The sequence below is a fragment of the Aspergillus karnatakaensis genome (assembly GCF_047715665.1).
Source record: "Aspergillus karnatakaensis strain CBS 102800 unplaced genomic scaffold BJY04scaffold_116, whole genome shotgun sequence".
Lineage (NCBI taxonomy): Eukaryota > Fungi > Ascomycota > Eurotiomycetes > Eurotiales > Aspergillaceae > Aspergillus > Aspergillus karnatakaensis.
The window spans coordinates 28,653-40,848 of NW_027395828.1; the positions used below are offsets into that span (position 1 = coordinate 28,653).

The following is a 12,196-nucleotide window of genomic DNA, read 5'->3' on the forward strand; positions in this document are numbered from 1 at the left end:
TCTATTTCATGTATTAGATTGATTAAATTTAACGATATCCAAATAACTCTCAGCAGGTCCCATTCTCAAGGATCGTCTTCAGGCCTAATCTTCCCCGTTCAAGATTCATCGTCATCCCATTTATAACCTCCTTCTCAAATTTCTGGATCCCAGCTTTCATCTCAGCTTTCTTAATCCGGTCACAAGCTAACTGCCCGAATTCATCCTCACACAGTGTCTTCCCCTCCGCGGAAGCAATGCTCGGATCTACCTTTTCAATCACCTTGAGGCAGAAAGAGACGGACTCGTTGACTTCTTCTGCTGTGAGTTTCTCCTGGTTGAGTTCGACAGCCCCTTGAATGACTATCACAACAGGGATTCTATTAGCATTCGATAACACAAGCAAAGACGAAAAGGGAGAAAAAAAGAAACAACGAACCGATGGAGACTTACTCGGCCTCAAAAATCCAAACGCCCGCCCAAAATCCCTTTCCTTATACTCATTCAACACATCCCCCTCCCTTCCCCTGATCTGCGCATAGGCACTCGTGACAACTAACAAAAACCTCGTATAGACTTCTCTGATCTCTGTTGAATGGAAGGATGCCGCTTGGGGCTCACTACAGTGACCCCTAATGCTACCGCAGATAGACGCTGCCGCAGTCAGAGCGCCTGTTAGGGCTATATGCACGCCGGACGAGAAGAGGGGATCGATAAAACACCCAGCGTCACCGACTATGCGTGTATATGGGAGGGAGTAAGCTGTTGCGCTGTAAGACCAGTCCGTTGTTGATTTTATGTCGCCGTCTTTGCTGGATTCTGCAGTTGTTGTGGATGGGGTCGTGGTAAGGGTCGCGGAGGTGAGAAGGTCAGCGAGGCCAGGTGCGGAGTTGAGATGTGCAAGAAAGAAATCTTTGCTGCTGGAGCGCGGAGGCATCTGTTTCTTCTTCAGGGCGTAACTAGTCTGGTTCATGACTAGGCCCACGGAGGTGGTATTGTTGTGCAGGGGGATGAACCAGGCCCAGCCTGATCCGTCTGTGCAATCGATCAGTACCATCCATAGTATTCCGATTAAAGGCCAACAAACCCTCCAGCCTAGGAAAGAACGGCCCTCCCTCCGCTGGAGTCCCAGCCCCATAGGTAGCCGCTCCCTCAAAGTATCCCCACACAGCGATGTTCTTCAGTCCCTCGTTGAAGCGGCGGTTCTTGAGATACTTTGTACTCACTATACCAGCCCTCCCACTCGCATCGACGAGGTACTTGAACCGGATCGTCCCAGCTAGTCCATCGTCTTTGCGTGTCCATTTAGCTGAGACCGGCCGCCCAAGCCCTTGTCCTAGGCCGGACTTGGTGTAACCGTTCTCAGTATTGAACTCGAGAGATTCCACCTTGACACCCTGAAAGGTTCTGGCACCAGACTCTCCGGCATGCTGGAAGAAGATATGATCCGCCTCAGAGCGGATAACATTCCAAGCGTGCCCCCCGAAGGGAAGGAAATTGGTATCTGAAGACTTTGTAAGGTTTATTGTCAGATGGGTGCGGAATAAGCGTACATGCGGCAGGCTTGCTATTATATGTGAACGAAGCCCCGTTCTTATGCTTAAAGCCGTGGCTTTCGAACCTATCGTACAAATCGATGAACTTGAGAAACTCCCGAGTTGAGGGAAGGAGGCTCTCGCCGATATGATACCTGCAATGGGCTCCGGTGTTAGTCGCTGCATCCGTGTCTGGAGTAGGCAGAAATGCACCACTTGCCTGGGGAAGTACTCAGCCTCTAACAAAACAGTGTCGATGTTTTCTCTGGCTAGCACTGAGGCTGCGTAAGATCCCCCTGGTCCGCCACCTATGACTAGGACAGTGCAATCCTCTGGGATAGACATTGTGGGCGTGGAAGAGTGATCGGAGACTTGAAGTTCGCATGTTATGTCTGTTTCCTCGGCGAAGAGTTATATATGCATATGCAATGTTGTGTCACATGAGTTGACAGCTCCAAGTCTTGTCTAGGCTTCAGTTGAATGGCAGATCTAGATGGATGGAGGAGGATTCTAGTTGCAGAAGCTCAAGCTACCTTTGCAGCTCCTTGCCGGAGGTATAGTTGGGTGATCCTGGTGGCTTCAAGAAAGAGTGTTGACAGCACGATTCTGATGTTTCAATACAGGTACTCCTCAGTGACAGATTATTGATCATCTCTTGGTGGCGAGAATCACGACACTGGGCCAAGCAACAGTGACCGTCTTCCCTCCCAACGCCCGCTCCATCTCCTCCCACCTTGCCAGATCATCCTCAACTTTCTTTCCAGGCACGTAAGAAGTGAATGTGCTCTGCAGCCAAGTCAAGTCACAATCTCGAACAATCCAATCCTCATCATCCTCCACAAAGACCCTCTGATCCTGTCCCTCGGCAACTCCCACCGCATCCTCTTCCTCCTCGCACTCCCTGGCAAATCCAAGTTTCTTCCTGTCCCCACCAGTGTTTGTGAAGATCCTCTTCACACCTTCTCTCCAATCACTCGCTGGGAAAACGACATTGTCGAATCCCGTGGCCATAACCCTTGTTGACCGCCGGTATACCTCCATCGACTCGCCCGGCCGGGAAAATAACTTTCTCACCACGTCAGAAAAAAGCCCCTCCCAAGCGGTCTGAGCGGCCACATTGTCTAGGATCCAGATGGGCCCATAATGGACAATGCAGAGGGTCCCGTGGGGCTTCAGCTGGCGAGAGAATTCAGCTATCGTAGCCGGGATATCTGTCCAGTGCAGTGCTTCGCTGATTGTGATTAGCTCAACGGTTGCAGACATCACGGACGAGTTCTCTGCACGTTCGGCATGGAATGTCAAGGCTGCTGCATTTTCTTTTCCTGGAAAAAGCAGTGCAAGGCGCGACTTGGCGATGGCGAGAAAGTCATTGTTGGGCTCCGAGACAATGACATTTTTGAACTGACGCGCGAGATGCTCCGAGACTATCCCTGCACCAGCACCAACGTCATGAGCTGTGTTGAATGTGTTGAGCTCAGAAGAAGAGCGATGATAGGAGTACAGCCTTGAGTAAAAGGAGGCAGGATAGACGGGTCTGTACTTGACATACTGCGCCCAGTCAAAGCCTTGACCTTGGAAACCCAGGGCTTTCTGATTGGGGTCGGTGTGCGAGCTTTGGAGGGCCATGATGTGCAGTATCCAGGTACAGCTGGTTACTATGAGACCAAGGAACTCGCAGTTTGTTTATCTTCTACGAGATACCGACTCAATGCACATGGTCGTTACATGTCCAGGCAACGCTGCAGATGAGAAATGTGGCGTGCTGACTATCTTTCACCGCTATCTTGAGTTGGAGAAGAGTAACTGGGCTGATGGGAGGTCATTGGTGTCTCGTATCTCGCATGCAAGGCCATTGAACCTAGCCTCTGCATCGTCTGATCTATCTAGATGCGCTAATGCAAGATTAACTTCTGCAGCCCAAAACCTTGGAAACCACTCCCATTTTGAAGCAGAAGCAGTGGGACGAAAGAAAAGCCATTCTTGAAAAGAAGGGAGGCAGCTGACCTGCAAACTGTGTCTCCCACCTGTTCCTCCACTTTGTGCTTCCAACTTACCATCAACATGGGCTCAATCTCTTTACAACACAATCCATTGATTAGCCTTGCAACCGATATCCTTCATCATACCAATGAGCTGTCCTCTCTACTAGCGCAGAATGGCATACCACTACAGACCTGGGACGAAGATGCCCTCGACGACTACACTGAGACTGGCCCTGAAGGCGCTCAAATTCAAAAAGCCAGGTACGCCTTGCTGGATACTCTAACAAGCCTTCAGCGACTGGTTTTGGGGCCTTCAGAGCATATTAGGGCCCTTGTTAGCAATGCAGTATGTCGGTCATCCCCCCGCGTAATCTACCTTGATACTTACTAGCGTACAGCCCATCGACAGCGGTACCATGCGCGCAATTGTCAAGCTCAAATTACCACAATTCGTTCCCTTCGGCTCCTCAATATCTTTCAAGGATCTGGCTACGGAAACCAATGTGAACCAGGATATTCTCACCCGCATCATCCGCTACTCTATAACCAACGGCATCTTCCGTGAGCAACCACCTGGGCATGTTTGTCACACTGCAGCCTCGGCAGCTCTAGCTCGCGGTGATATTGGTGTGGCAATGAGTTGGAGTGCTGAGGTACCGTTGTTATCTGCTGTGAGACTGGTTGAGGCCATCCCTACTACTGGTCAAGATAGTAGAACGGCGGCGTTCAACATAGCATACGGCACCGAAGACACAATGTGGGAGTATCAGAAGAAACACCCCGAACTTGATAAAATCTTTGGAGAAAACATGGCTACAGAGCTCGGGGACTCAAGACTGAGCCCGATGCATGCAGTTTCAGGTTTCAATTGGGCAAAGCTGGAGGGTGGAATGGTAGTTGATGTAAGTCATTGGAGCGAAGCCCTTGGTGATCAGGCGAAAGATTTGATTACTCACTGGCGTGAACGAAACAGGTCGGAGGCTCGACAGGGCACATCAGTATGGCTATTGTCGAGAAATTCCCCAAGATCAGGTTCCTTGTGCAGGATCTATACCACGACCGTCTTCCCAGTTCGAAGAAGGCTTTAAACCAGATCTGCTTCCAGCACCATGATTTCTTCACCCCCCAAACAATCTCCCCTCCAGATGCCTTCTTCATTCGGTACATCTTCCACAATTGGTCTGATGAAGCCGTGGTACGTATAGTACAAGCCCTTAAGCCAGCTTTGCGTAAGGGAGCCCGATTACTTGTGAATGAGTACCTGGGTCCCGTGGGTCGCAAAGATGAGGTAGGTCATTTTGAGGAGAGAACATATAGACTTCGAGATATGCAGATGCTCGCGCTGTTGGATGCGAAGGAGAGGTCACTAGATGACTACATAGAGTTGGTTTCTAGGGCTGACGAGAGGTTCAAGTTCGTGGGAAGTATAACGCCGCCGGGGAGTTCGATGTCGGTTATTGAGTGGGTTTATGCATAGTCTGTAGATTTACTGTACTCAGGATCTCCTTATTAAAGCATTGTATTGATTGCGACATTGATGGACAGAGGCTAGAGTACTCCGGCTAAGCCCCTGTTACGTTGCCTATCGCTTCATATGAACTAGACAGATACCTGTGGATACCTGATAGGCCAATGCAATAGCCATATCACGACGCATTGACTGCATGGAGATACGTATCCTGCAAGCTGAAGCTCCTTCGAGGGGCTCTTATTATCCTCCAAAGTCCCACCAGTGCACACGGTGAAATGCAGTCACCATCTTTACCCAGCTCTTCTACACCCTTTACACCCCAAAATGCCCGACAGTCCCATGCCAGCGTACACCCCCATCCCAAAAGAAACTTGGGACGCTCTTTACACGTTGCACACGAGCCTCACCAAGGGTCAAACAACCGGACAATCCGCCATAACCAACCACCCAACACCCGAAGCCCTCTCCTCTTTAACCTCACCAGCAGTCCTGACCCCAGGCCTCACCCCGCGACCCCTCACTGAAGTCCTAACCGAAGCGCATGAGATCTTCTCCCTGCGCGCATCCGTCAACCACCCACGTTTCTTCTCCTACATCCCATCCCCTGTCACTCCCCTTTCCTTCCTCGGCGACCTGCTCACATCATGCTACAATGTCTTCTCTGGAAGCTTCGAAGCCGGCCCAGCCATCACAGCCGTCGAACTCTCTCTAACCAAGTTCCTATCCGAAAAACTCGGTCTCCCCGCCTCAACAGCAGGAGGCATCTTCGTCTCCGGAGGCTCAATGGCAAACCTAACAGCTCTCATCCTGGCCCGAGACCAAATGCTAGCCAACAACGACAGGGCAAAGGGCGTGGTATACATCTCAACCCAAACACACTTCTGCATCCCCAAAGCCCTCCGCATCATCGGCATCCTCCAGTCCCAGATTCGGCTCGTCCCCTGCGATGCCTCCTTCCGCATGTCCATTCCCGCTCTCGAGAACTCCATTCTGCAAGACAAAGCAGCGGGCCTCAGGCCCTTCCTTGTCGTCGCAACAGCAGGAACAACAAGCACGGGGGCCATCGACCCGCTCCTCGACATCTCAGAAATCTGCTCCAGGTATAATCTCTGGATGCATGTTGACGGCGCCTTCGGTGCTTCCGCTGCACTCTCGAATTCCCTCGCTCATCTCCTTGAGGGCATAGACAGGGCAGATAGTGTAGCTTGGGACGCGCACAAGTGGCTCTTCCAGACGTACGGGTGTGGGGTTGTTCTTGTCCGGGAGAAGAAGCATCTCAGGGGCAGTTTTGCAGATTCGGCGGTGTTCATGCCGGATACTGACCGGCTTGAGAACGGTGAGGATGAGAATGGGACTCCGAATGGAAACGATGTGGCTGTGGATCTTGAGGGTGATGAGGAGATGCCGAATTTGTGGAACTATGGGATTGAATTGACGAGGCCGGCACGGCATATGCGGCTTTGGTTCTCGATGCAGGTTCTGGGATTGGAGACGTTGGGGAACATGATTGATCGGGGGTTTGAGTCGGCTGAGTTGGCGGAGGAGTGTGTTAGGGGGGTCGAGGGGTGGGAGGTTGTTGCGCCGGCTTGTATGGCGATTTTGAATGTGAGATATATTGGGGTTGGGGATAACAAAGGGGAGGGGGAGTTGGATAGGATCAATGCGGGGGTTCCAGGGAAGTTGATTGAGAGGAATGTGGCTGCTATCTCTACAACGAAGTTTGTGGGGAGGGTTGCGCTGAGGTTTTGTATGATCAATCCGTTGACGACGGATGAGGATGTGAGGGAGTTTGTGGCGGAGATGGATAAAGCTGCGAGGGAACTGGCGATGGATGGCTGGGGCCAGGTATCAAATGGTCATATTGTTGCATAGAAAGATGATAGATATATATAGCGCAGATGACTATGGCCATTCTGGGTTGCTCTTCCTCCGGAAGACGGCGACATACTTGTTTCCCTTATTCCGAGTAACCTTCTTACTCTCCTCTGTGGCCTCGCTCATAACCGTGACACACTCATCACTCGCTAGCTCCTCGTCTGTCAACCTCTCGAACAGCTCCCGCACACCTGTATCTTGCTCTCCCTCTGCCTCTACCTCTGGTACCTCGTCTCCAGGAGCGCTGTACCCAAAGTGCCGTAGAATCCACCAGTGGTATTCTTCCACATCCGTAATAGTGTAGAGTAAGCCCCCGGCCTTCAACGTATAAGCGTACTCCGCATTCAGAGTCTCACTAACAATGCGCGCCTTGTGCTTCCGCGCCTTGAAGTGCGGATCAGGGAAACAAATAAAGATCTTGGAGAGCTGTCCGCGAGCAAAGAAGTTGGGGAAGAATTTCATCGTGTTGGCACGGATGGCCGTGATGTTTTGATAGCCGCCGGGAACCAGAGTTGTAGGGAAAGATTCGGCGTCTGGTGTGGCTTCAGCGCGGGGATCTTGGGTTGACGGCGCAGTGGGAGGGGCTGGAGCAGGGGTTGAGGTTTCTGAAGGCGGGTGGGACTTGAGATGTGTTTGTTGGTTGCGGAGGGCTTGGATGCGTGTCGTCAGGTATTCGGTCACTTGGGCCCGAATTTCCATTCCTGTTCATGTCTCGTTAGCTTTTAGTCTTGCTCTTTCCGACCCTGTTCACGGTCCCACTGAGCTATTGACTTAAACATACCAACCATAAGTGTATCGGGCAACACAGGCGCAAGACCAACAAGCAACCCGCCAAAACCACATCCAATATCCACAACCTCCACATCCTTCAATAACTTCCTCGCTCCAGCCGCATTTGTCTGCGTAGTGTCCGGGTTCACATAAGCCGGGTAATGTGCGCTCCAGTCCATATGTGCTGGGCTGAGAGGGCTACATAGAACAATCAATTAGCCTCAAGCTCGTACTTGATTGTCCTCGCTTCGACCAACGAGATGAGAAAAGATGACTGAGAGACATACTAATCCAACAAATGATCCGAGAATGGATTTGCGTGAGCGCGCTGCCGATAGTATTTCTTCTGCGGCAGCTTCATGACCTCCGCGGCGGGGGTTCCATCACTCGACACCGCAGCAGCGATTTTCTGGCGGACCTCCGCGCGCTTTGCTTTTTTGGCGGCGGCACCCATTATACCGTATGGTATAGTTATAGAGGTTTTAATAAATCAAGTGCGGTTGTGCGAGGCGCGTCGACTCAAGGCTGGTCGTCGAGGCGGAATTTTTTTTCTAGCGGACGGACGTCACTTTTTGGCGCTGCGGCGCGGAGCGGACACTGAAACGACTTCCCCGCATCCATCTCAACTTCCTCAGCTTCTACACTTGTCTACCTCTCTCTTTAGCATTCCTTCATTCTATCTCGAAATTTAGAGCATCAAAATGGCAACTATACTCTCAACAACGACGACGACCCCCTTCCGCTTCCCCGCACGCCACTCCTACCCTCCCTTATACTCCATTCAGCCAAACGCCAACAGCCGTGTCGAGCAGTTCAAAATCTGGTCAAACCTGATTCAATCTTGGTGCCGGCACCACAGAATCTTTAAGCTCACGCTCGCCGAAGCCCTCGAGTCGCCGTTGTTTCGGAACGCCAATCTGAAGAGACAGCTGAGCCTAGGTGATGCAAGGACCGTGCTGGATTGGATGAGTAAGGGTGAGGAAGAGGCGGGCGGAGGGAAGAGGGCGGAATGGGTTGATAGTGCTGGCGCTGCTTGGAAGGGAGTTGTCTGGATTTGGTGGAAGAGGCCGGAGGAGTGGGCGGGGATTATTGCGGACTGGGTATGTTTTCTGTCCTAGGTCAATTGGAACTGATGAAGGCTGACAGTGGGCAGGTCGAGAGTACCGGGCAGAAGAATGTTGTTCTCACAGTTTATGAGCTGCTTGAGGGGGAGGCGACGGCTTCGCAGGGTATGTGGTTTTCACTTATGGGATGCATGTGATACTGACTGAGAGAGAATGGCATGGGATGGATACGGATGTGATGATGAGGTCACTGAATATTCTCGTCAAGCAGGGCAAGGCACAAGTTTTCGGCAGCGAAGGCCAAGAGGGAGTAAAATTCTTCTGAACCGCCATACGGGGTGTTTCTTAAATGTCGCAACTCGCCGACAAGCCTGCTATGCTAATATGCGATACACGGTACAAAACTCCAGATAAGACATTTCAAAACCACACCAGGTATCATAAGTCACATCAACACCACTCACTTCTCTGATTGTGTTCCACCGTCTGTTCGTTGAGTTCATAATCTTCAGCAGCATGCGGCTCCTGGGACATGGCCATGTCGAGAAGCCAATCCACTCGAACAATCCGTGGGGTTTTACCCATGTTGAGGACTAGCTGTCGGAAACGAGCCCATAGCTTCTGATGCTCTGGGGCAACGCTACTCAAAAGATACACCTCTCCTCGGCTCGAGTGCTCCTCATGCTCACTCTCATCCTCGCTTTCTTCGCGTTTGGACTGGTACGATACACGGCCGCGAAAAAGGGTGCATTGTCCTCCATTTGCGTCGACGATCGACTTGAACGCATCGAATCCTCCACGAATAGTCTCAACACAATAGATATGATACCCTTGCAGAAGTTTGTTTTTGTTCTTTTTCGCATTGGTATTGGACTGCTCTAATGAGAAGCCGAACCGCGCTTCAGCTTCTTTGTCATTGAGGAGGAAGTCTTTGGGATCCAAGAGCTCGTCTTTCTTTAGGCACTGGGTGATGAATTCGACTTGAACGATCACTGGTCCGTACGCAAGCGCGTTGACAAATTTTGGCGTTCGAAGGACGGACGGAGCGGCCAGATGGGAACACTTGCGTGCATCTTGAACGACCATGATACCAAGATCACGGAGTTGGCGCTAGGTATGTTAGTTATCTGTATGTTTGGGATGCAGAATGACAAACCTTGTCGGCATCTTCTTTCTTTTGGTTTCCCACCCACTTCTGGTAGCCGGTGATAAGTAGATGCATTGTGATAGGAGGCCTGGATTTCTTCTGCCGTTTGGCTTCTGCAGTTTCCTCTTCCTCGCTCTCCGATTGAGCCTCCATGGACGTCCGTTTTTTGCCATTATTTAAGACAACTCGATCTTCGTCGTTTACCCTCCGCCCGCCATAGATAACACCACCAACACGTTTCTTCTCCTTTTCGTACAGGGCGATGTCTGGTGCAATCTCGTGCAGTCTGGCTGTTGCCGCCTCCTTCGACTTTCGACTGCTCGTAGATGACGGGGTGTCATTTTCTTTGTCATCAGACACCAAACGGGTGCGGGCAGGAGTCTGCAGATTTTTGTTGTCCGTTATTCTCTTGGACCTTCCAACCCTGGGTGTGGCGTTGGTGGTGTCAGACACCATGTTCTCATCCATGTCCGTTGAGCTCAAGGCCTTTCTGCCTGCAGCGTTTTTATCTTTACTTTTGGTGGCTTTCTTTGGAGCAGGTGCTTCAAGAGCCTCTTCAGGTGATGCAAAGAACATGCTCTCTAGAGAAGCTCTATCCAACTTCGTTTGACCGACAACCTCGCCCAGGTTTGTTCGGCGGGGAAAGTGGTGATAGCGGGGGTCGGAGATGGGTAGCGCCTTCCATTTTGCGTAGCTTTCTTCCAACCACAAGTGGTTCACCACCTCCAACCCCCATTCCTTGGCCGCCTTACACTTCTCGCTGTTGTCGTGGGCAGTTACTAGATGTGTGTTTTCTTGTCTCAAGGTTTTGGTACACTCTGCACCCGTGGCAGTGATCAGATTCTCCAGATAAGAGCGTGCTTCGCCAATGTAATTTGACAAACTGATCTTCATCTTCTCGAATCCTGGGATTGGAGTACGGGGGACTGGATAATGTAGCAGCCGTCGGTAAGGGGAAGTCCAAGTGTTGTAAGTCATCAAATGATACAACCAAGCAAGATTTCCCACATCCTTGTTCAACCTCGAAGCTAGACGATAAGATAGGCCTTCGCGGTAACGGCACACTAAAGTTGTTGCCTTTGACACTTCAGATGCCACGCTACCTCCGCCTTCTTCAATCAATTCAGTGATCGTCTCACGCAGATGTGCACCGATCCCTAAATCTGGAGAAAGCACGAAGACCTTGTCACGAAAAACACTTAGCTTGGGCTTGACAGGAGATGTGATAGGAGTCGGTAAAGTAGTGGGCTCTGGGGTGGAAGCGCCGAGTATATCGCGGCTTTCTCTCGGACGGATGGGCGCATCTGGCTCTGATCGCAGGATTTCGGGGTCAGGAAGTGTATATGGACGTTCATCGATTCTGCGTCCGAGTTTCAGGCAGTCATCGAACCTGAATCATCAGTCCAAGAACGATCAATCAGGATTCAAGGAAAAGCTTAACTTACCAATGAGGAAGCACAATTTTGACGTTCATGTTTCGATCTTTAATAAACCGAGCCTTGTCGGAATCGATGGTCAAATCAACAAGATGAGTACACATTTGAGAAAGCTTGCTGTTGTAAAGACCACCCTTTGCCAGAACTCCCCCAATAATTGCATCTTTATCGCCCTCGGGAATATCGCCGCACGTAACCACAACATCGTTCAAGAAGAGTCTTGGGTCCGGGCTGAATTGGCGTGGATTGGCGAGTTTTCTCTTCGTGAGTGATGCCATCATCCACTGGGGTTTGATGACGGGTATCAGGGCCTCGTTCGCAGCGTCGAATTCCGGAAAGTCGATAGTAGTAGACATGATATGACTGAACTCCGCGAGATCTGGGAATTTGGCGGGGGCCTCGTAGATGACTGCCTCGCCGCCATAGTCCTCTAATGTGGCCGCAAGCTAACAAAATTATTAGTGAGCTGCTGTTCTGTATCCTGTCGCATTTATACAAACCTCTTGCGCGGTGTCTGGGACAAGGTCTTTTGAGCAAACTATGCAGACCTTGCACTGCTCGAATAGTCCAACATTGCCCGCCATGGCGGGAAAACAACGGCGATTGAGATGCGCAAAACTGTTCAGTCAACGGTTGGAGACCGTTGCAAAGAGAGAGCTGGTGTAAGTGATGGCAGCGTGCGATAATCGAATTTGACGAGATTGTCCAGAGTCTCAAGTAGTAGTCAAAGTATTCGATCAATAATGTGTTAAGCATTATCGCGGGCAAAACTACGCGCTCGCCGAAGGCAAGACGCGCGACGCCAGATCACGTGCTTTATCGTGGCATCGCATCTTCCACTCATCTCGAGGCCGTCATCTTCTCAACCTTTTCAGCGAAGTCTAGTATATCGCTTCCTCATGATCGTGCTCTTCGTAGCTCAATGCTAGAGCGCCC

The 12,196-nt window shown here is 51.0% G+C and overlaps 7 protein-coding genes across 7 annotated transcripts; 3 read left to right on the top strand and 4 right to left on the bottom strand.

The window, feature by feature from the left end:
* Positions 1 to 49: 49 nt before the first annotated feature.
* BJY04DRAFT_226143 (NAD(P)/FAD-dependent oxidoreductase) lies at positions 50 to 1,859 on the bottom strand (the record flags this gene model as incomplete). Its single annotated transcript, XM_073718352.1, has 5 exons — positions 50 to 342; positions 433 to 1,014; positions 1,067 to 1,483; positions 1,533 to 1,669; positions 1,735 to 1,859. The coding sequence occupies 5 exons, from the start codon at positions 1,857 to 1,859 to the stop codon at positions 50 to 52; spliced, it is 1,554 nt and encodes a 517-aa protein (XP_073564155.1).
* Positions 1,860 to 2,162: 303 nt separating this feature from the next.
* tpcM (methyltransferase tpcM) lies at positions 2,163 to 3,140 on the bottom strand (the record flags this gene model as incomplete). Its single annotated transcript, XM_073718144.1, has 1 exon — positions 2,163 to 3,140. One exon carries the CDS (start codon positions 3,138 to 3,140, stop codon positions 2,163 to 2,165), a length of 978 nt encoding a protein of 325 aa, XP_073564156.1.
* Positions 3,141 to 3,575: 435 nt separating this feature from the next.
* Positions 3,576 to 4,973, top strand: BJY04DRAFT_225131 (S-adenosyl-L-methionine-dependent methyltransferase; the record flags this gene model as incomplete). Its single annotated transcript, XM_073718145.1, has 3 exons — positions 3,576 to 3,842; positions 3,895 to 4,398; positions 4,470 to 4,973. The coding sequence occupies 3 exons, from the start codon at positions 3,576 to 3,578 to the stop codon at positions 4,971 to 4,973; spliced, it is 1,275 nt and encodes a 424-aa protein (XP_073564157.1).
* A 318-nt stretch (positions 4,974 to 5,291) lies between these two features.
* BJY04DRAFT_212152 (pyridoxal phosphate-dependent decarboxylase family protein) lies at positions 5,292 to 6,839 on the top strand (the record flags this gene model as incomplete). Its single annotated transcript, XM_073714506.1, has 2 exons — positions 5,292 to 5,379; positions 5,455 to 6,839. 2 exons carry the CDS (start codon positions 5,292 to 5,294, stop codon positions 6,837 to 6,839), a joined length of 1,473 nt encoding a protein of 490 aa, XP_073564158.1.
* A 30-nt stretch (positions 6,840 to 6,869) lies between these two features.
* Positions 6,870 to 8,138, bottom strand: trm8 (tRNA (guanine46-N7)-methyltransferase; the record flags this gene model as incomplete). Its single annotated transcript, XM_073718353.1, has 3 exons — positions 7,901 to 8,138; positions 7,624 to 7,811; positions 6,870 to 7,543 (listed from the first exon to the last, which is right to left on the bottom strand). The coding sequence occupies exons 1-3, from the start codon at positions 8,065 to 8,067 to the stop codon at positions 6,870 to 6,872; spliced, it is 1,029 nt and encodes a 342-aa protein (XP_073564159.1). The 5' UTR covers positions 8,068 to 8,138.
* Positions 8,139 to 8,314: 176 nt separating this feature from the next.
* On the top strand, positions 8,315 to 9,002 carry BJY04DRAFT_212154 (ESCRT-II subunit protein VPS25; the record flags this gene model as incomplete). Its single annotated transcript, XM_073714507.1, has 3 exons — positions 8,315 to 8,713; positions 8,767 to 8,842; positions 8,890 to 9,002. The coding sequence occupies 3 exons, from the start codon at positions 8,315 to 8,317 to the stop codon at positions 9,000 to 9,002; spliced, it is 588 nt and encodes a 195-aa protein (XP_073564160.1).
* A 125-nt stretch (positions 9,003 to 9,127) lies between these two features.
* Positions 9,128 to 11,844, bottom strand: BJY04DRAFT_225135 (BRCT domain-containing protein; the record flags this gene model as incomplete). Its single annotated transcript, XM_073718146.1, has 4 exons — positions 9,128 to 9,787; positions 9,834 to 11,214; positions 11,270 to 11,706; positions 11,761 to 11,844. 4 exons carry the CDS (start codon positions 11,842 to 11,844, stop codon positions 9,128 to 9,130), a joined length of 2,562 nt encoding a protein of 853 aa, XP_073564161.1.
* Between the last annotated feature and the right edge of the window lie 352 nt (positions 11,845 to 12,196).